Source organism: Mustelus asterias, chromosome 9 (genome assembly GCF_964213995.1).
Source record: "Mustelus asterias chromosome 9, sMusAst1.hap1.1, whole genome shotgun sequence".
NCBI classification, from domain to species: domain Eukaryota; kingdom Metazoa; phylum Chordata; class Chondrichthyes; order Carcharhiniformes; family Triakidae; genus Mustelus; species Mustelus asterias.
Window position 1 is genome coordinate 89,903,428 of NC_135809.1, and position 23,340 is coordinate 89,926,767.

The 23,340-nt window shown below is 46.9% G+C and overlaps 1 protein-coding gene across 1 annotated transcript in view; it reads left to right on the forward strand.

The window, feature by feature from the left end:
• The first annotated feature begins 6,503 nt into the window (after positions 1-6,503).
• Positions 6,504-23,340, forward strand: part of LOC144499259 (anoctamin-9-like) — a 178,046-nt gene continuing 161,209 nt past the window's right edge. The window contains exons 1-3 of the mRNA XM_078221374.1: positions 6,504-6,677; positions 8,585-8,731; positions 11,531-11,619. Of these exons, the coding sequence (XP_078077500.1) occupies positions 6,504-6,677; positions 8,585-8,731; positions 11,531-11,619 (410 nt within the window). The remainder of the gene's footprint in view (positions 6,678-8,584; positions 8,732-11,530; positions 11,620-23,340) is intronic.

Consider the following 23,340-nt stretch of genomic DNA (forward strand, 5'->3'; position numbering starts at 1 on the left):
GAAGCAAAGAGTCGGAATAAATGGGTGTTTTTCCAGTTGGAGGAAGGTAACTAGTGGCGTGCCGCAGGGATCGGTACTCGGGCCGCAACTATTTACCATTTATATAGATGATCTGGAGGAGGGGACGGAGTGTAGGGTAACGAAGTTTGCAGACGACACAAAGATAAGTGGAAAAGTGAATCGTGTGGAGGACGGAGAAGATCTGCAGAGAGATTTGGACAGGCTGAGTGAGTGGGCGAGGATATGGCAAATGGAGTATAATGTTGATAAATGCGAGGTTATACACTTTGGAGGAAATAATAACAAATGGGATTACTATCTCAATGGAAACAAATTAAAACATGCTACCGTGCAAAGGGACCTGGGGGTCCTTGTGCATGAGACGCAAAAGCCCAGTCTGCAGGTACAACAGGTGATCAAGAAGGCAAATGGGATGTTGGCCTATATTGCGAGGGGGATAGAATATAAAAGCAGGGATGTCTTGATGCACCTGTACAGGGCATTGGTGAGGCCGCAGCTGGAATACTGTGTGCAGTATTGGTCTCCTTATATGAGGAAGGATATATTGGCATTGGAGGGAGTGCAGAGAAGGTTCACCAGGTTGATACCTGAGATGAGGGGTTTGGATTATGAGGAGAGGCTGAGGAGATTGGGTTTGTACTCGTTGGAGTTTAGAAGGATGAGGGGGGATCTTATGGAGACTTATAAGATAATGCGGGGGCTGGATAGGGTGGAGGCGGAGAGATTCTTTCCACTTAGTAAGGAAGTTAAAACTAGAGGACACAGCCTCAAAATAAAGGGGGGTCGGTTTAAGACAGAGTTGAGGAGGAACTTCTTCTCCCAGAGGGTGGTGAATCTCTGGAATTCTCTGCCCACTGAGGTGGTGGAGGCTACCTCGCTGAATATGTTTAAAGCGCGGATGGATGGATTCCTGATCGGTAAGGGAATTAAGGGTTATGGGGATCAGGCGGGTAAGTGGTTCTGATCCACGTCAGATCAGCCATGATCTTATTGAATGGCGGGGCAGGCTCGAGGGGCTAGATGGCCTACTCCTGCTCCTATTTCTTATGTTCTTATGTTCTTATGTTTCTATTTTGGCATAAATGTAAGAATAGGATGCTTCACTGTAAGTCATTCTGCTGACAAATTAGTGATCTTTTACAGTAAAATTAACTTTATTTAAGAACACAGTTTAAGTATAACTCTTAACAAAATGAAGCTGCTTAACCACTAACAATTGGACAATAGTTAAAAAAAAGGAACAACTTTAATTTCTAACTTACCACTGTTTCAGTTCCAAATAAGCAACATAACAGACTAAAAATTCCACTTTAAATACAGTTAGCAACCATTAATATACTTGCTGTGAAGAGTGTAAACAGCCTTGAAGCCGTCAGAGATTTTGGGAGAAATTTTCCCAAAAGGTTTCTGGGCAAAATTGGCCCACAAAATTTCTAAGTGTCGTGACAGTGAGGAAACAAAGGTTTTTTGCAATGGTCTTTCTCTTCCAACATTAGTGCCATGAAAGAGCTTCCATTCGATTCATGCTCCAGGTGTGTGACTTGCCCAAAATGGCCACGGTTATCCACTGTTAAGTAGGGGTAGCTCCATTTAAACACTAACAATGCACACATTAGGTAATATCAGTAGGAAGATGGAACCTCGTAGAGCTGCTCCACAATTTACGGAGGGATAGTTGGGATGGCTGTTGGATGCCACGCAGAAGAGGAGGCCATTTCTTTCCCCCAGGATGGTTGGCCGCCCAGGGACCAGCTGCGATGCGGCCTGGGAAGCAGTGGCAGCCGCTGTCAATACTCGTGCACAGGCGACCGGCGCCCCATGTAGAACAAAAATAAATGACCTCATTCGGGCAGCAAGGGTGAGTGTCCATCCCGTCCTGGCATTAGTCCCGTCTGTCATGCCTGTAACGTTCATGTCGATCCACATTCATGCACATTCCTCTGGGTGCTCCGGTTTCCCACACTCAAAAGATATGCACATTAGGTTGATTAACCATGCTAAATTGCCTCTTAGTGTCAGGGGGACAAACAGTAAATTCGTGGGGTTATGGGGATAGGGCCTGGGTGGAATTGTGTTGGTACAGGCTTGATGGGCTGAATGGTTTCCTTCAGCACCATAGGATTCCATGATAATGGAAAGAGTGAAATGGGTTACTACCTCTTTAATTTACACAATTTGTAATTTTCTATCCAGAATTGAATCTGTATTACAAGATCAGAGAACAAGACCAACCCATGTGGCTGAAGATAATGTAATTTTGTGTTTATTCCAGAATTCGAATTATAAATTTTATTCTTTGGAGGACAACTGTACCAAACGGTGGTAAGGAAATAATTCACATGGAAAATGGAAAGAATCCAAGTGACAAGCATGATAGTGTGCATTATAAATGGAAATAGATTTTTATACAGTTCATAAGATACTTCACAGAAAGCAGAATTTCTATATTGTTAGTTTAGACTGCTCATATGTAAAGCACCAGCAGTTGGCAAGGTAGACACAGGGAAAATGTATTTTCTAAAGTTTGTCCAACTCTATTAGCCAATACAGTTTTCAGCACGACTATTCAACTAATGACATTCCTGCCTACAAATGAACATCCGGAACTCCCATTGAAAACTTCACATTTTTCCATCACTTCCGACATCTCTCAAGTCTTGACCAACTTGGAATGTGCATTATATGGCTTTCACTAAATTATGTTCAGAACTATTTAACTTCCTCTCAAATCAGTCTATCTGTGCTTTGATTGGCAACCCTTCTTTTTTCATGAACTTGTTGATAGCCCGGGGCTCTTTATAAATCTCTTCCATGTTCCTTTGCTATATTAATAAATTCCATGTTACAATCCTGTCCACTTTTTTTTCCCACTCTGCAACCCTCAATTTAATTTAAATAAAATGCCCTCTGCACACAATCCTAGTTTTTCTCACAGTAAAATCATTCAGTTATTTGAAAACAAAGTTGATTCATGTCTTTCGTGCATCTAGTTAACAGTTGCTTTAATTTATTCTTGGTAGTCCTTGGTAGACATTCTTTCCGTTACTATCTCCAGTTACCTCAAATGGTACTTCCTCATCTCTTTCATTGTTAAATGTGCCTCCATTGTCAAAGCCATCTCCAACCACAGCTAACCAGGTAAGGAAAAGCGAGTTAAGTTTCACATTTGTTTACATCCTGTTGTGCACATCATTGCCATGATCCCTGCCTCACAGCAACCCTCTCAATACTACCTTGTCCAGCCCACCGCATCACATTACTTCTCACACTTATTAACCATGCAAACACATCTATTTTCTCTTTCCAATCCACACAATCATAGAATTGTTAAAATGCAGAAAGATGTGGGGCGTGATTTTACCAGACCGCTGTGCTGCTTGAATAGCATAGCGAACCGGCAAATTATAGCGGAAGGGAAAAAATGGGCTAAAGTTTCTGCCCCCACTGGTCTGAATCTCCACCAGTGGGGGCAGAAACTTTAGTCCCCACCAGTGGGGATCATGTATGGTCCCCATCAATGGTGGGTCTAGAGGCCATTGAAGCCCCTCAGGAGGTTAAGGGCAGGGGGAGGTGCCCCTTGGGCAGTGCCAGCTTAGCACCCTGGCACTGGGTCCTCTGGCACTGCCCATTGGTGACTGGGCAGTGCCAAGGTGGTGGGGCCCGAGGGGGCGGAGCCAGACAGGGGCAGAGCCAGACCAGGGGTGGGGGGAGGTAAAAAGGGAGGGAATGGGAGGAACTCTGTATTGGGGGGTTGTAGCTGGCAATTGGGAGGCCAGTAATTGGGAGGCCAGCAATCAGGAGGCCAGCAATGGTGGGGTGGAAGCTCTTGTCAACTGATCTCCCAGTATACTGGGAGATAGGCGGAGACACACTGGCCCCCTCAGCAGTCTAATGCAGACCTCTCCCCCACCGGCATAAATCCACTGACGGACTCTGTAGTGCACAGAATGCAGTAAATTTATTCAACTAAAACTCCCATATTCCCACCCGTTGGGCACTTAGTTTTTTGGGGGGAAAATCGTACCTCTGATGTAGCTTACCATGTCTTCACCAGCTCTTCAAATGAGCCTTATGACTTTTTAAAAAAATTACAGCACAGGAACAGGCCCTTCGGCCCTCCAAACCTGCACTGACCAGGCTGCCCCACTGAACTAAAACCCCCTACCCTTCCGGGGACCACATCTCTCTATTCCCATCCCATTCATGTATTTGTCCAGGTGCCCCTTAAAACTCACTATCGTATCTACTTCCACTATCTCCCCCGGCAGCGAATTCCAGGCACCCACCACCCTCTGTGTAAAAAACTTGCCTCGTACATCTCCTTTAAACCTTATCCCTCGCACCTTAAACCTGTGTCCCCTAGTAATTGACTCTTCCACCCTGGGAAAAAGCTTCTGACTATCCACTCTGTTCATGCCCCTCATAATCTTGTAGATTTCTATCAGGACATGGTGCTATTCTCCTGCATTTTTCCTTGCACATTGTTTTTATTCAAGTAATCACCTAATGCCATCTTGAATGGTCCAGTAACATTACCAGTACACCAACATCCCCTCTTTATTAACTGAATTTAAATTCCACCAACTGCTGTGGTGGGATTTGAACCCACATCTACAGAAAATTACTCTGGCTCTATCAGATTATTAGTCCAGTGACAGGGGCGGCACGGTAGCACAGTGGTTAGCACTGCTGCTTCACAGCTCCAGGGACCTGGGTTCGATTCCTGGCTTGGGTCACTGTCTGTGTGGAGTTTGCGCATTCTCCTCGTGTCTGTGTGGGTTTCCTCCGGGTGCTCCGGTTTCCTCCCACAGTCCAGAGATGTGCGGGTTAGGTTGATTGGCCATGCTAAAATTGCCCCTTAGAGTCCTGAGATGCGTAGGTTACAGGGATTAGCGGTAAATATGTAGGGATATGGGGGTAGGGTCTGGGTGGGATTGTGGTCGGTGCAGACTCGATGGGCCAGATGGCCTCTTTCTGCACTGTAGGGTTTCTATGATTTCTATGAATACCTCGATTGAATCTGCCTCCACCACACTTCCAAGCAGGACATTTCAGACCCAAATCACTTGTGTGAAAAAGTATTTTCTCTCCTCACATTTGCTTCTTTTGCGAATCACTTTAAATCTGCCCTCTTGTCTTGATCCTTTTACAAGAAGGAACAGTTTCACCCTATGTACTCTGACCAAATCCCTCATGATTTTGAACACATGAATCAAATTTTCTCTTAGCCTTCTTCTCTGCAAGGAGAACAAACGCGATCTCTTCAATCGATCCTCATAACTAAAGTTCCTCGCCCCGGAACCATTCTTGTAAATAATAGAGTGAATTATGATTAGCTTCATAATGATAAACTGCTACATTCTTAACTTGCCAGGGCTAACTTCTCTCTGCCAGAATTCAATGGCATAACAAAAGTCGACATACTTTGCAGCCATCAAATCCTCAGAGGCGCTGACTCTCCCTGTGGGTGCACCATCACAGGACTTAAGCTTACAATGAACCAATGCAAATACATGTGGTTTGGATGACCCAGTTACCTGTTGATTCACAGTGCACAAGTGAGAAAGAGTACGTGGTGATATGAAAAGCTGGAAAGTTTCTATATGAGAAGACACACCTCTCTCTAAGCTTTCCTCTGCTAGGTGGATGTTTTATCTCAAGGGCCAATAGTAGAAACGAGGGGTAGCAGAAAACTTGAGACATACTGCCTTCCATGCATATTGTCCATGATAGAACAGAGGTGGAGGAAGCCACCTAAAGCATGGTGAATTAAAGTTGCTGATCATTGCAAGCATGTCTTATATGGATAGAGTCATGGTAATCAAATGACTTGAACACAGCTGTGTGCAGTCTGAATGTCAACATGCTGGTGTTATGAATAGAATGACGGACAATACACGTCACTAATCTGCGGCAAAGTGCTCTTGAGCAGAGTGGGAGTGAACTGTAGCTGGTCCATAAAAGATGAAAGCAAAAGGGGAAATAAAAGTGGTAATTCCACTTCTCATCCATTGACCACCCCCCACCACTCCCATATCCATGTTCTAATGGCCAAGTCTGCTCCTTCATAGAGTGCACCCTTAAGTGGTTCAATTGGTGGCCACGCTACTGAGATTCCTGTCTGTGGATATTCTCTATGGTGGTGAAAAATGTAGGACTCCATCCTGACATCTTTCCCTGCCAACTTGCTATCTCTCCCACCTCCCAGACCATTGTCATAGAGCTGGAAAAATCCAGCCCTTCCAATAGTGTGTTTAAATGAAGGTTTTGAAATATGGTCTCCTTTAGGTGTTATTTCTGTAAACTTCAAAATTTTGGGCCCCTCATACCTTCCTGTCTTCCATAATTCATACAACCAACAAACAATTAAAGTCCATTACACTACTTGTTGATTTCTCCAACTCCTTGTATGTCCCTCCAGCTGGCTTTTCAATGATAAAATACTAATCTGTACGCAGAGCCCTGAAGTCTTTCAAGGTAACATGATTTGTGAACTGAAGGCAGTGACATGGGCTGAAGAGTTCATCATTGCACCAATATGGAGCTGGTTCCTTTTGCATTGTTTGGACACATATACGTTATTTTTCTTGAATACAGGGGGTCTTCGTGAATTTCTACAGAACAGGACTTTTGAATCAGTCTTCCCACTTCATGAGGTAAGTACTGATACTTATTTTGGTTAAAATAAAGGTTGTGGGGTGTTTGTAAACATTTTACAAAGCTAAATTATTTCAGTCAAAGAGACATGCCTTTTATTAAACGGAATTTGAAAGACACTTTATCAGGCACTAGAATTGGAGACAGGAATAGTAATGTCATACAATCTTGCAGCACTAAAGAGGGCCTTTGGCCCATCATGTCTGCACCAGCCATCAAACATTATCTATTCCCATCTCATTTTCCAGCACTTGGTTCGTAGCCTTGTATGCTATGGCGTTTCAAGTGCTCATCTAAATGCTCTAAATGCTTCTTAAATATTGTGAGGGTTCCCGCCTCTCTAGCACTCTTTCAGGCAGTGCGTTCCAGATTCCCACCACCCTCTGGGTGAAAAAGTTTTTCCACAAATCTCCTCTAAATCTCCTGCTCCTTACCTTAAATCTCCTCTGTACCCTTTCTAGTGCAATCACATCCTTCCTATAGTGTGGCGACCAGAACTGCACACAGTACTATAGCTGTGGCCTAATGAGCATTTTATACAGCTCCATCATAACCTCCCTGCTCTTACAGTCTATGCCTCGGCTAATAAAGGCAAGTGTTCCATATGTCTTCTTAACTACCTTATCTACCTGTCCTGCACTCCAAAGTCGCTTTGATTCTCTGTACTTCTTAGCGTCCTACCGTTCATTGTATATTCCCTTGTCTGGTTAGTCCTCCCAAAATGCATCACTTCACACTTTTCAGGATTGAATTCCATTTACCTATTTAACCAACTCATCTATATTATCCTGTAATCTATGGCTTTCCTCCTCGCCATTTACCACACCAGCAATTTTCATGTCATCTGCAAACTTACTGATCGTATGCCCTACATGTGCATATTCCCATCCAGTTATAACACCACATTTGCACGAATGTACACTACAATCAGCAAGAGGCCTAGCAACAATCCCTACCATGGATACTGGCTTCCATCGCTTCCAGCCACAAAAATAACCTTCAACCATTACACTCTGCCTTCTACCACTGAGCCAATTTTGGATCCAATTTGCCAAATTTCCCTGGATCCCATGGGCTCTTACTGTCTTGATCAGTTTCTCGTATGGGATTTTGTCAAAAGCCTTACTGAAGTCCATGTAGACTACATCAACTGCACTGTCCTCATCTACACACCTGTTTACTTCCTCTCAAAATTCAATCAAATTTGCTAGACATGATTTCCGCTGACAAGGCCGTGCTGGCTATCCTTGATTAATAGTTGCTTTTCAAATGGAGATTAATCCTGTCCCTCAGAATCTTTTCCTATAATTTCCCTACCACTGATGTTGGAATCACTGGCCTGTAATTACCTGATTTTTCCCTACTTCCCTTTTTGAATATTAGTACCATATTAGTTATCCTCCAGGCCTCTGGCCCCTCTCCTGTGGCCAGAAATGATTTGAAAATCTTCACAGCAGCCTACATGATATCTCATCTGGGCCTAGGGATTGATCCACTTTTAAGTCTGCTAGAATCACTAATACTTCCTACCTCTCAATGCTAAGCCAGGGTTCCATTCTGAGATCTTCCCATTCAGTTACAACACCAATTGGGATCGCAACATCTTCCCATAGTTCTTGTGAGCGAAGAAGACAGAAAACTAAGGATCTGTGTCAATTACTGGGTGCTCAACACAAAGACAAGGATTGAGGAAACATTACAAGTCCTCAAAAGTATTTCTGCTTTCTCACTGTGGTCTATGGTTATAACCATGCTACCTATCACTGAGGAATATGTTGAAAAGACTGCATTTCAAATGAGTACCAGAGGACTTTGTGAACACATGAGAATGCAATTTAGGCTTTGTAATTCCCTTGCCACCTTCATTTGTGTGACGGATTAGACTTTTGGCGATCTTAATTTTCAGGCCTTCCTTGTACATCTGGATGAAATATCCATCTTTGGCCAGACATTCGAGGAGACCATTGAAAGGCAAGAAGTTGTCTTAGCCCATTTGTTGAAGCTTAACTTGAAAGTCAAACCAAGGAAGTGCCAACTTTCTAGAAAAAGCGTGGTACCTTGGGCACTTTGTCATCAGGGAAGGCATCACTCCCAATGGGAAAGTATCCAAATAGAACGAGGAGAAACAGAGAGAACTACATATGTTCCTTGGTCTGTTTGGCTCCTATAAGAGGTTTGTGCAAAGCTATGCACCACTGGCATCCCTGATGCACAACTTGTGAAGGAAACCAGAGAATGCTCAGGCAGCTACTGGGAAAAATTCATGAGGCATAATACTTCACGATACTTTGCAGGGAATCAGACTCCAGTACATGTAGATTCCTTTTGCACTTACAAGCATTATCCTGGCTACCTGAATTTCCATCTCCCTTTTCAACTGGAAACCAATGTTAGTTTCCTTGGTTTTGAAACAGGGCTGATGCATTCGAAGGCAGAAAACAGTCATTCCCACTTACGCATCTGAAGCCAAAAGAAAGGAATATACAGAATTATTCCACTATGAAGTTCGAACTGCTTTGAGGTGGGCTATTTTCCATAAATCCAGGCATATTCTGACTGGTGTGTTCACAGACAACAACCCACTCAGCTACTTTCAAACGTCCACTAAGCTTCAAATAACAGAAACTTGATAGACTGCTGAACTCATTCTGATTCCAGATCAGGTACAGGTCAGGCAAAAGTAATGGAAATGCTGATGCCCTTAATTGGAAGACTGACCATGGGAGGAAACCTATCTGCCCAACTTAAGGAGGCTGTGGCTGATGCTTTGTCCATGCCTCAAGCCAAAAGTAGCATTCAAACCCCAATTCCCCATGACCTTGTGACTAGGATTCAGCAGATTGTCACTGATACATTTATGAGTGCAATCCAGTCCTTTTCATACATCATCTCCTTGGGTTCACCATACATTTAGATGGAGATGGCCAAGTTGACGAGTGAATAGCTGAGCATCATTTGAAGCTACCCCAGGGATTCGTGATAGCATCCAGGAGGACAAAGAAAGAAATGCTGTGAAGAAAATGCGATATGATCACAAAGCTAACAAGGTGGACTTTCCAGTTGGTGTGAGTGTCTGCCAGAACAGGAATATAAGGTCAGAATATGATACAGGATGTCTGGGATCCCGATCCCACAAAGTAGTCAAGCAGCTGAACACCATCTATGTTGGTGAACCAGTAGCAGGATGGTAGCCTCAGAAAACAGTTTACAGAGGAGATTTGCTTGAGGCCAAAAGTCTAATGATGGTGAGGATTCCTCCTCATGCAATGGCATCACGGAACCTGAAGTGTCCGCAGACAGTGGCTCGAGTGAATGGGAAACCTGTATTGACGAGGAATCCTGGAGTGAACTGTGTGTTGCAAATCCAGAGGATGTGTCCAGTTTAAGACAGTGGAAGAAAACACAAAAAGGGACATGCTGTGACTTGGCAACTGAAGCGACAATGATACAAGTGTTGCCAATCGTACAATGCCTGAAGACATGACCAACCTAGACCCCCATCTGGTTGATCCATTACAAAGCAGGCTATCGTTGCATGCGCTGACTCCCGTACTATCACCCTTCTAAGAATGGTGATCAATGCACATCATGCCAGATGTTGACCTGAGCAGACCGTCATTATTAGTTCATCTGCTAGCTCCTGTATCATAGCAACCAGTAACACTATAGAGTCCGATTTTGCAGCCAATTAATATGGTTATATCGGGGTAGTGAGGAGTAAGGACAAACATATTGAATGGAGCAGCCAAAATAATGTCCGATGGTCCAGTGATTAGTCAGATTGAGTGGAAGATAAGTGAAGGAGAACAGCAGAGGGTGAGAAGGGGGAGAAAGGAAAGGGAGATTGGATGTAGGAAAGAGGGAGAGGAGAGAGAGGTTAACAAGAAGATCACTTGGAAACTGTTATGAAGCAGAGGTTGATCCCCCCTCTGAGAACTAACACCGAAATACCCAAAGAGGAGTACCTCACCTATAATCTGTAAAACGTGTGTGTGAAGTGGTGCGACCTGCTCTTCAGCAACTTCTAGTGATTAAATAAAAATAAATCCCTGACACTCACTTTAAAATCAATACGTAACAATTTATTTATCTAACTAACTGTGAGCAAATTAACTAAACTGTTAACAAACCAAATAAATCTCTTCTATTAACTATTCCTGAATAAAACAAGATTCTACTGATATGCTGTTCAAATAAATACAATTCCCGCTCGTTAACAAAGTAGAAGTACAATCAGGATTTGTGTCTTCCGGAATATTCTGGGCGTTCTCCGTTGATTCTTCTGTCTGGAACTTCTGTCTTCTTTGGTACCTTTGCTATCTAGATGGTGCTTTCTCTAAGACATAGATGAAGCTACGAGAGCCAGTGACTCTCTCTCTCTCTCAAGAGAGAGAATGAGTTGTGAGCTGCGAGTTGTTAGCCCTGGCAGGAAGCAGTTGCTCTACCCTCTTTGTTCCACTGCCCTCTTTTTTTTATACCCTGATGACATATCAATATTTCCCACATTAGGATTTATTTGGCTGTTCATTAAAAACTATCAACTTGTTATAACTTAAGCCTGGAGATAGAAAACCAGAACTCCATCCATGATAACTCTCATTGATTACCAACTGTCAACTATTGTCAAAGACATTGTGCCAACTAAATTATGTTAAAATTGTTGGTTGTGTGTCCAAGGACATGACTAGTGGAGATGACATTAGCAAAAGAAGTGCTTAATTGACAAACCTTTCAATAATTCATGGCAAGTAATCAAAGCTACTTTCAGAGCACTTGCTTACATCATTAACTGCACAATACTTAAGGAAGAGCATCAGTTGAATTCTACCTGATTTCTTTTTGTTTTATTTAGAAAATAATTTGGAACAATGAACATGTGTTTCAGCGAAAGTGGGCTAACGCGAAATGTTTATTTGGCAAACAACCAATCAATCAGATCAGGTGAGTACTAATGGAGTATTATCAGATTGTATGATATCTTAATGTATGCACTGGGGGTGTGTGGGGGCAGCAAGTTTTCTCAAAATGTTCAAGGCTTACTCTAATCACCTTCTGTTGTCTCTCTCACAAATCCCATCCCTGTTTGCCCACCTCCCCGAGCTTGATGATCCCTCGGGCATCAGGAGAAGGAAGAGATGCCCAAAGAACCACCATCATATATGAGCAGCTCACACTCTGGCAACATAGGTACTCGCACATCAAAAAGAAATGGTGCACATTTAGAGCCAGTGGCATGCGGTGAAGGACACAGCACCAGATTGCAGGAGGAAGTGGTCTGAGTCAGGGACATCTATGGACAGATACGCTCAGAGTAAGGAGGGAAGTCACAATGATGCACAATGAGACATTGAAGGAGAGCCTCAGCTTTCACCTTTTGGGGCACCGTATTGAATTGTGGATGTCTGGTAGTTCCCTGAGGCAGTGGAAGTTCACGCACTGCAAGTGGAGAAGTCCATCGTGGTGATGAGCTTGACCATGTCTCAAGTTCTCAATCATATGAACTGCATTCATGAGAGAATAGTCATCTCATGGAGAGTCACATGCAGCATAACATTGAATGCATACAAGAGCAACATGATATCCTGCAACGAGCTCATGGCTTACACAATTACCTTTCCAGGCCATTCAGAGTGAGTGCTGATTGCTATGGAGTAAATGAGGATGTTTGCAATAGTGGCACAATGGTGGCTGGAAGGGATGTTCCATCTAACCTGCCTGAATGCCAACTTGGGTGCAGCAGCAGATATGTTGATATCCGACCGAGTTCCTGGAGGAAATGCAAGCTCACACACTTGACAATGGGGAAATCAATCACGGCGATGAGCTTGACTCTGACAACATTTTAATCTCACTTCCAGGCTTCCCCAGTCCTGCCTCTAGTGCCCTCAACTATAGTATATGTCCCAGTGACAATGGCTGCCACTGCAGAAATACAGAACCCGCAGTTTCGTATTAGTCCTCAGTGTGTCCCTGCAAAGCAAGGCTGGCCACCATATTCCACAGTTTCATGTAGCTCGAGAGGTGAGCAGTCTGGCTGCAGCAACACAGAGTAGGGGGTTAATGCACTGTTTACTTTGATCACTAAAAGGTTTACAGTGTTGTCATTTACTCTCGTAATGTTAATAATTTCATTTGCGTTGTAAATACACTATACTTCCTGCAGAGTAGACCACTCATTGTAGAATGATAGCTGCAAATTCCAAGTAAACATAAAATAGGTTTTAATCAGTGGCAATAGAAACTGCAGCAAGTAGTCTTTCCCTTAGTTGGAGTTAGCTGACTCCAACCCTCACCTGCAGCCAACAAAGACCTAGCTATATGGTCCAGAAGGGATCGAACAAGTCAAGGGAAATTTACAGGCAACACTCCAGTACAATGGAAAGCAGATATTGGAAGCATTGTATAGAAGTGCTTGCATAGACATCAATTTTATTGGGAAAGTGAAAGGGGTCAATCAACATGAATCCAAATATGACTTAAAAAGCTTCTCAAAATTATTTACAGATCTGGGAAGACTTAAGACGGAATATAGCATCGCTTTGAGAAGGGGTACTAAAGCTGTGTGTCTTTTCACACCTAGGAAGGTACCACACCCACAAATGAAGTTGGTTCAACTACACATGGAAGAGATGATCAGATTGGGAGTCATCTCTCTTGTCACTAAGTTGGTGTGGTGTTACGGAATGGTTCCGGTTCCTATAGGATTCCTTCACATAAGTGTGGACTTAGCTCAATTTAGTAAGGCTGGAGTAAGGAAAATTCAACTGATGTCCCGTTGATGAAAGCCTGGCAAAGCTGTCCAGTAGTACCATGGACAAAAAAAAGGGTGCCAATAGCTTCTTTTGGCAGTGCCTTTGCATAAAAAGTCAAAATACTAATGACCTTCATTACTCCATTCATGAAATTTTGCTCTAATCATTTACCATTTGGTATAACCTCAGCACCACACGTTTTCCAAAAACCCATGTCTAACACTTTCCAGGACAGGGCCTCAGAAGGAATAATATCAAGTGACACTTACGAAGCAATAACTACTCACTCTTGCAAAGTATGGGTTCTGCCAGGTTCACTGAGCTCCTTACCTCGTTAAGTCAAAATAGCTGAACTCGAGGTGAGAAGTGAGTGACTGGCCTTGACATCAAGGCAGCTTTTGACCTAGGGCCCGATTTTACTATTTTCATTCTAAGTGCTGAATCTGGACGCAATTCAGATCCGACTTGGAAATCTGCTTTCAGGCGCTCCCACACGCACTCAGCTTGAAAAAAAAATTGCAGGACTGAATTGTGCTGTGGACGGGGCTTAGCATGCCCAAAACGATCGGAGCTCTGAACTGCGCATGTGCAGAGAGACAAAAAATTTGAAAATCGCGTTGCTGTCACGTCGCTCCCGGGCCGCAAGAAGTGGATAAAGCAGCCCGGGAGCGATGGCCCCCACAGACATCACCCCCCCACCCCCACAACATAATTGTCCCCCTTATCCATCCACCCCCCCGCTACCCAGACCGATCGCGACCCCCTGCCCCCTTTCCCCCCCACCGATCGCCCGCAGAGTGGCAGCGGACCCTCCCTGCCCCCCCTACACCAGAGATCCATCTGCCTTCTCTCCCCCCCCAAGAGAATGATCTGCCCCCCCCCTCCCCTCCCCCAGGAATGATCTGGCCTCCCTCACACCCCCTCCCTCCCCAGAGAATGATCTGAACTCCCTCCCACACCCCCTGCCCCTCTCCCACCAGACAACAATCTGGCCTGCCCCCCCTCTACCAGACAATGATCTGCCCTCCCCCCCCTCATCAGACAACAATCTGGCCTCTCCTCCCCCCCCCCCCCCCACCAGATGACAATCTGACCTCCCCAATGCCCTCCCCCACCAGACAACCATCTGCCCTCCCCCCCATCCACCATAGATAGATCTGACCCGTCTCCTCCCCCCCCCGACCAGAAAATAATCGGGCGTCCCTTCTTCTGCCTGCCCCCCCCACCAGAGAATGATCTGATTCGCCTCCTCCTCCCTCCCCCCTCTCCCTCCACCACTGATCTGAGTCAGAGAACCGTTGGAAGCACTGAACTTAGCTCTTCTGCAGCTGGAGCGCCCGAAACAGACCTTTGCCGAGCAGGTCTGTTTCGCGCCGAATCTGAACACGCGAACACGATAGTAAAGGGGAAAATGCTGATAAAGTTGGGTAGGCGGTTCATTAATTCAATTTAAGTGCATGCAAATGCACTGGTGTTCCGCAGGGCTCTGTATTGGGACCTCTGCTGTTTGTGATTTATATAAATGATCTGGAAGAAGGAGTAACTGGGGTGATCAGTAAGTTTGCGGACGACACAAAACTGGCAGGACTTGCAGATAGTGAGGAACATTGTCAGAGGCTACAGAAGGATATAGATAGGCTGGAAATTTGGGCAAAGAAATGGCAGATGGAGTTCAATCCTGATAAATGCGAAGTGATGCATTTTGGTGGGAATAATGTAGGGAGGAGCTACACGATAAATGGAAGAACCATAAAGGGTGTAGAGACGCAGAGGGACCTGGGTGTGCAAGTCCACAGATCTTTGAAGGTGACGTCACAGGTGGAGAAGGTGGTGAAGAAGGCATATGGCATGCTTGCCTTTATAGGACGGGGCATAGAGTATAAAAGTTGGGGTCTGATGTTGCAGATGTATAGAACGTTGGTTCGGCCGTATTTGGAATACTGCGTCCAGTTCTGGTCGCCACACTACCAGAAGGACGTGGAGGCTTTGGAGAGAGTGCAGAGGAGGTTTACCAGGATGTTGCCTGGTATGGAGGGGCTTGGTTATGAGGAGAGATTGGGGAAACTGGGGTTGTTCTCCTTGGAAAGATGGAGGATGAGGGGAGACTTAATAGAGGTGTATAAAATTATGAAAGGCATAGATAGGGTGAACGGTGGGAAGCTTTTCCCCGGGTCGGTGGTGACGTTCACGAGGGGTCATAGGTTCAAGGTGAAGGGGGGGGAGGTTTAACATAGATATCAGAAGGACATATTTTACACAGAGGGTCGTGGGGGCCTGGAATGTGTTGCCGGGCAAGGTGGTGGAGGCGGACACACTGGGAACGTTTAAGACTTATCCAGACAGCTATATGAACGGAGTGGGAATGGAGGGATACAAAAGAGTGGTCTAGTTTGGACCAGGGAGCGGCGCGGGCTAATTGTTCTTTGTTTCTCGTTTCAAGGCTTCATTCTATGATCATCTTGCTGGTGCCAGTACAGAGCGAGACTGCGGATAGTTGGGAACCTGTCTCGGGGGCAGGGAATTCAGATGGTGTTCGTAAAGCAGAAGTGGAAATGAATAGGGTTGGGAAGCATTTTCTGATCAGGGCCAGTGTGATCTCCTGGACTCGTTTCGATCGCCTCAGGGGGTCGGAGAGGAATTTCCCAGATTTTCTTTTCCCCATATTGGCCCTGGGGTTTTCACTCTGGGTTTTCGCCTCTCCCTGGAGATCACATGGTCTGGAATGGGGGGGTGGGGGTGAGTTAATAGGTTGTGATGAACAAAGCATCGTAGCTGTGAGGGACAGCTCGGTGGATAGGATATTAGGATGTAGATAGGCTGGAAAATTGGGCGGGGATCCTGGATTCAGGATTCAATCCTGGACCGGGGAGCGGCGCGGGCTTGGAGGGCCGAAGGGCCTGTTCCTGTGCTGTATTGTTCTTTGTTCTTTGTTCTCACCTTGACATTCAATGGTATTACCATTGCTGAATCCCTCACTATCAACATCCTGGAGGTTACCACTGACCAGAAGTTGGTCTAACCATATAATTGCTGGCTACAAGGGCAGGTTAAAGGCTGGGAGTTCTGTGGAGAGTAACTCACCTGACTCCGAAACCCTGTCCACCATCTATAAAGCACAAATCAGGAGAATGATGTACATAAGAACTAGGAGCAGTAGTAGACCATCTGTCTCCTCGAGCCTGCTCCGCCTTTCAATAAGATCATGGCTGATCTTTTCATGGACTCAGCTCCACTTACCCGCCCGCTCACCATAACCCTTAATTCCATTACTATTCAAAACTTTATCTATCCTTGCCTTAAAAACATTCAATGAGATAGCCTCAACTGCTTCACTGGGCAGGGAATTCCACAGATTCACAACCCTTTGTGTGAAGAAGTTCCTCCTCAACTCAGTCCTAAATCTGCTTCCCCTTATTTTGAGGCCATGCCCCCTAGTTCTAGTTTCACCTGCCAGTGGAAACAACTTCCCTGCTTCTATCTTATCTATTCCCTTCATCATCTGATATGTTTCTATAAGATCTCCCCTCATTCTTATGAATTCCAATGAGTATAGTCCCAGTCTACTCAGTCTTTCCTCATAAGCCAACCCTCTCAACTCCGGAATCAACCTATTGAATCTCCTCTGCACCCCCTCCAGTGCCAGTATATCCTTTCTCAAGTAAGGAGACCAAAAGTGTACACAGTACGCGAGATGTGGCCTTATCAGCACCTTATGCAGCTGCAACATGACCTCGCTGTTTTTAAACTCCATCCCTCTAGCAATGAAGGACAAAATTCCATTTGCCTTCTTAATTACTTGCTGCACCTGCAAACCAACTCCTTGTGATTCTTGTAATACTGTCCACTTGCCTAGATGAGTGCAGCTCCAACAATACGCAAGAAGCTTAACATCATCTAGGACAAAGCATTCCACTTGATTGACACCCCATTCACCACCATCTTAACATTCCTCCACCACCAACTCACAGTGGCAGCAGTGTGTATCATCTACAAGATGCACATCTTAACTCGACAGCAACTTCCAAACTGGCCTGTACCACCTAGAAGAACAAGGGCAGCAGACACATAGGAGCACCACAACCTGCAAGTCCCCTTCCAAGCTACATACCTTCCTGACTTGGAACTATAATTGTTATTTCTTCGCTGCTGCTGGGTCAAAATCCTGGAACTGCCTTTCTAACAGCACCATGGGTGTAGCTCCATGGATTGCAGCGATTCAAGAAGGTGGCAGACCACCAATTCTCAAGGCAATTGGGGAATGGCAACAAAATGCTGGCCTAGCCAAAAACGCCCACGTCCCTAAATAATGGTTTTGTGCGAAAAGGAGGGAAGTGCAAAATTTGTGATGGGTGATGGTGAGATTGAGTGCAAGGATAATAGGATAAAGTAAGTGTTGGCTGATGGATGGGCATTTGAAGAGATTCATGGAGAGAAAGGAATGAGTGCAGCCGCAACATGTGCTGGTTTGAGGAGTGCTGTGTAGGAGAATACTGGAGAAATCAGTGTGGGTCTTCACACCTGAAAGTGTTATGCCACTCACCTTTTCCACCTCCCAAGGTTCTTGATCTTCCTGATGCACTGTCTCCAAATTGGAGAGACCACACTTTTTCTGCTGACTACTTTGATGGTCGTTTTGCATGCAGGCCTGGTTGGTTTGAGAGGCAGGCCTCTTCCATTTCTCAGTGTAGTTTCTCAGATTGTACAACAGTATCTGCAGGTAACAGTGAGAGATTCAGAAGCAGCTTTCAAGATTCCCTTTCCATTCTTATGGTTGCTGCAGCTTCAGGAATCTATGACCAGTTGAGATTTTTTGATCCATGACCCTTTAAATTAGAAATCCTTTCAGGGATTCTGTGTGTCACCCCACCTGCCCTTTCTGGTTATTTGGGAAAACAAGAAGCAGGATGTCAGTGCTGTGGCTGAGTTAATGGGCAGAATTTAACGACATCATCATGCCCGTTCTGCAGTGGGAAAAAGTTGGAAATTCGGGCGTGCTGCGACTAGCGGGAATGGTGCCCGTTTTCGCGCCCATTCCCATTTTACCAAGAAAAAAAATCGACGCAATCAAGACCCCGCCCAAAATAGGCGAAATGTCAATTTGCATTTATTTGCATTCATCACAATTAGCGAGCTTCACTCCTAATCGTCCCAGCTCACCTGCCTTAGCGACCTCATTCGCTGCAGCAGGATCAGTCAGGAAAACACCTCAATTACAAAAGTCTCATTCAGGTGCTTGAGCAATGAGGGTGAGCGAGGAGGTAAGTCCCTGCTTTCAAACTGCTCTGTGCTGCTCAGCGGTGGTTGTTTCGCGATGGCCATCGTGCGTTTTGGGTCGGGGGCGTCCTGCGAATGTGTGGGGGTTGGGGGTTGCTTTTGTTCATGGGGTCCGACTTCGGCTCTCAGCAAGGACCTGGGTCAGAGCACTGACCTCGGGTCTTAGCGCTGACTCGGGTCCTAATGCTGGCAGTAGCAAGCACTGTTGCTGTTGGGGGATGGGCTGGAAATGCTCTGCAGCCTCTCAACTTGTCAAGCAGCACTGTCTGGATGGGTTCTGGGTGTGTGTTTGTGAGTAGGGGGTGAAATAGGGGATGCTGTGTTGCCATTCTGGTGGGCTGTGGGGGAGTATGGGGAGTGTGTGTTGTTGGGGGGCTGCGGGTCGGCCGTCGGAGGCAGGACGTGGCCACCATTCACCCTGGGGGTGAGGGGGGGGGGTGCAGGGGGGTGGCAGGAGAAGGAAGGAGCGGAGACCCCGGCAGTTCTGCATGAGAGTGTCCTTCGAGCAACTGTCGGACGTCGCGTGCCGCCGACGGCTCCAGCTCTGAAAGGAGACAGTGCGACACCTGTGGCATTTGTTGCAGGACCTGGCACCTTGGGGCATGGGGGGCACCCACTCCCGGTGGCTGTGAAAGTGACAGCTGCCTTAAACCTTTACACCACCAAGTTCTTCCAGAATGCCAGTAGAGACCTTTCCTAACAGCAGGAATCAAACAACAGAATTTCCCAATCATCCGTACACAAGTGTGTCAAGGAGGTCACGGATGCCCTGTATGCCTGGGCTGGCTGGTATATTAAATTTGACCAGGCCCAGCAGGAAGCCTATGCTGCAGGATTCACGGCCATTGCGAGGATGCCAAATGTGCAGGGGGCTATAGACTGCAGCCACGTCGCCCTCAAGGCCCCGAGGGAAGATTCCAGGAAGACAGGGCTTCCATTAAATAAATGTGCAGTTGGTGTATAACCATCAGCTGAACATCATGCACATCTGCTCCAGACACCGTGGCAATGTGCATGACAGTTTATGTTGAGGAGCTCCGATGTCCCGGCGGTCTTTGAGAAGGAGCCCAGGGTACAGTGATAGCTCATGGGGGACAATGGGTACCCACTTCGGACTTGGCTGATGATGCCTCTGCGGAGGCCTGAGACTGAGGCAGAGATCCAACATAATGAGGCCCACGTTGCCATCTGTTCAATAGTGGAGCGATGTATAGGGCTCCTTAAAATGCGGTCCAGGTGCCTGGACTGCTCTGGCAGGGCCCTCCAATATAGCCCCCTGATATCATCCCGCATTGTGCTGTGCCCTGCACAACCTGGCGCAGCAGTGAGGAGATCTTTTGGAGGAGGAGGAAGACGTGGAGGCTGACCAGCCAGGTGTCGCTGGGGAGGAGGCCGCCTGAAGAAGAAGGAAGTGGAAGGGGAGGAAGATGACAACGACAATGAGCAGCACCATCCATGCGCTAGAGGACTGGCGGCAGCAAGGTCAGGCATGCGAGGGAAGCCCTGATCACCATGCGCTTTGGTCACTGGGGGCTTGTGTCGCTGCATGTGGGTCCCATTACCCTTCCCACCATGCAGTCCTACAATCTCCTGCAACATTGTAGCATCAGAGTGGTGGGCCTGGGTACGCTGTGTTAGCGAGTTTCTGTGGTAGGCAGGAGGGTGAGGAGGGTGATGATGACTCACTATGCGCCATTGTGATAATGCCCTAGCGCAAAGTAGTCTGACTCCTACCTGAGCTCCGCATGTATGCTGGCACCTGGGCCCACATCTCGGTGGTGGGTGAGGGAACACTAAATCCCCATGCAGACTCCGGTGTGTGTATGGGTGGGGGAGAGGGGGGGGGTGGGGGGAAGGGAGAGAATCTTCCGTGGGTTCTGGGGATGCCATGGAGGATGCTATGAGTCGTTGCCAATGCATGCCACCCGCTGTAGCCAGTGAATTATTTGAATGCCTTGATTTTCTCAGTAGCAGTGCGTTGAGGGGCCTCCCTCACTGACAACATGATGGGTCCCTTCAGCAACCGTAAGTACATTCCTGTTAGAGAAGACAAATTAGTCACAGGTGTAGGGTTAAATTACAGATATTGGTGCCAAAAAAAGTGCTTTCAAAATAAGTGCTAATGTAACAACAAGTGAACGTGAGACTTTAAAGTGCCTAACTATTCTACCCAACTAGTATACCCTTTACCTGTGCCATCTTAGTACCACTACAACTTTTTAACTTTACGTGGCCTACCACTGCGTCTCGGTGTCTCCCCAGGATGTACATCGGAGGTGTAGGTGGCCAGCTGCCTACTGTGCCCTGTGGCCTGTGATGCCCTTGCCAATCGTCCTCTGGAGGGCCTGGACCTTGAGGCCCTGGCCAGCTTCCAGATGCCTGAGACATATCTATGACACGCTCATCATCCCGCTGCCCCTGAGATGTCCTCGTGTCAGGAAGGGGGGAGTCAGAAGGTGTAGCCACAGCCACAGTCTCCTGGCTGGAAGGCCCCGGCATGGGCTCGAGCCCTCCCTCGAGGTTCCTGTGGGGCTCTGGGTCACTCCACGGGACGGCAGTGCTTCTGGAGTGAGTTCCAATCCTGGAGGACCTGCACTCTTGTTATGGTGGCTGAGCCCTTCTGCGATGGCCCTCTGAATCAGGGGCCACCTGTCAATTGCAGCAGCAAGCGCCCTCTGAGACTGGGCCACACTCTGCAACCCCTCAGCCATGATCCTCTATGACTGGGCCACTTTATCAAAGGCTGCTGCCATAGCCCACTGTATCTCAGCGCTGTTCCACTGGGTCTCCTGCAAGCTCTGCAGCCTCTCAGCCACGACCCTCTGTGAGTGGGCCACATTCTCAAGAGCTGCAGCTGTAGTCTGCTGTGTCTCCGCACTGTCTCCGCTGGGTCTCGAGCCTCTCAGTCATGGGCTGCAGAATCTTGGGAGCCCCTCAGCTGTGGCCCTCTGTGACTCTGCCATCACTTAGACCCTAATACTCATGGTGAGGATTTCCTGCCCCAGGCTTTCCACCGCAGATGCCATCCTTGCAGTGTTGGCCTGTGAACCACGCAAGACAGGCAACAGCCGGTCTCTCTGAAAGCTTTGGGACTCATCCCAGCAGCCTTGCAGTCAGTCGAGTGTTGCTGTCAGCCCCTCCTGCATTCCCTGGCTCTGTTGCTGCATCTCCAGCAGCTGAGGAAGAAGTGATCACAGAGCCCCAGCTTGGAGGCTGGGGCTAGCTGAGTCCTTGTCTGCGGCAGGCCCCCGCGTGCCAGAGGCCTCAGACGTTCCCTCCTCCACCCGATATAATCAGCAGATATGTCGTGTACACCAGACAGTGACCCAGATGCCTTGCCACTAACTTGACCCACCAATGTGAGAGTCTCTGGGATGGTGAATTGTGAGGTGGAAGCTGATGCAAAACTGGTGCCGGCCTCAGAGGTCCCTTCATTGGCTTCCTCTGAGGAGTCTTCCAAGCTGTCAGGGGCAGGATGGGTGGGGGCAGCGATGGGGGCCGTGATGCCAGATGGTCCAGGAGCATCGGTGTCCCTTCCTGCAACACAGGACACAAGGTTAAGTGTAAGGGAGGAAGAGGAATCCGGGCTGCATGCAACTTATTTGAGATATCTTCAAGACCTCCAGCAACCTGACCAGATCAGCATCAGAAAAATGGGAGCTGTCTTCCCTTCCTGGAGGCCATTTCTTCCTGCACTGTCTGTCTGTCCTTGGGGTTTTTATGGAGCTGTCCCTTGTTAGGGCAGAGCAGCTGCAGACCATTTGGGCAGGTCACCTGCCCGTTAGAGCATTCCAGTGAGTTTAATGCAGTTTGCCTTGTTACCATAGAGGGGAAACCAAGTTAGCACTTGCAGGTGTGCTGATGGAAGAGTGGGGGGGGGGGGGGGGGGAGGGAGTGTGGATCTGTGCCTTTGCGATGATCGGGGGCAGGCAGTGAGAGAGAGGATCATGTCAGTCAGCTATCTGGGCCAGGGGGGTGATGAGGGGCCATGTGCGGGGGGGCTGGGTAAGAGGATCAGTAATGTTGGGGGGAGTGTCCGATGTCCATGGGGGGGAGGGGTAGGCTGCATTTGGCCTGGGGGTGCTATGTCAGGATAGTTGCTTTTTTTTTGCTTTTTCTGTGCATGTGCAGTTTGTGGCTCCGATCTGAGCTGCAGGTTTTCTGGTGAGTTAAGCCCCGCCCTCTATCTCTAGTGGCTAGAAACAGTCTAGCCCACTTTTTCAAAGACTTAATTGCTAAGATTCGGTTTGAATACGTGCCCGATAAATGGATCAGGAACTCTCCCATTTTCATGCCAGCTGGACACTTAGAAAAAATCTTGTAAAATTCCGCCCAATTAGTCACGGCAAGGTGTGTGGCAGATCCCAACCGTTTCCTGAATTGCAAATGAACCTGTCATTTGGCGAGGGATTATGGTTTAAAATGATACAATTGATTTTGTCTTCCTGACATCTGAACTGTCCTCTGTCCGGTTTCAACCATATGGGACCAATTAAAATTCATTTTAACCAAAAGAATGAATCAGTGTATTGGGGCTGCGAGGAAGTGCCACAATGGGGGCAAATATTGCATTAAAGGACTGTACGGTGGCATAGTGGTTAGCACTGCTGCCTCACAGTGACAGGGACCCGGGTTC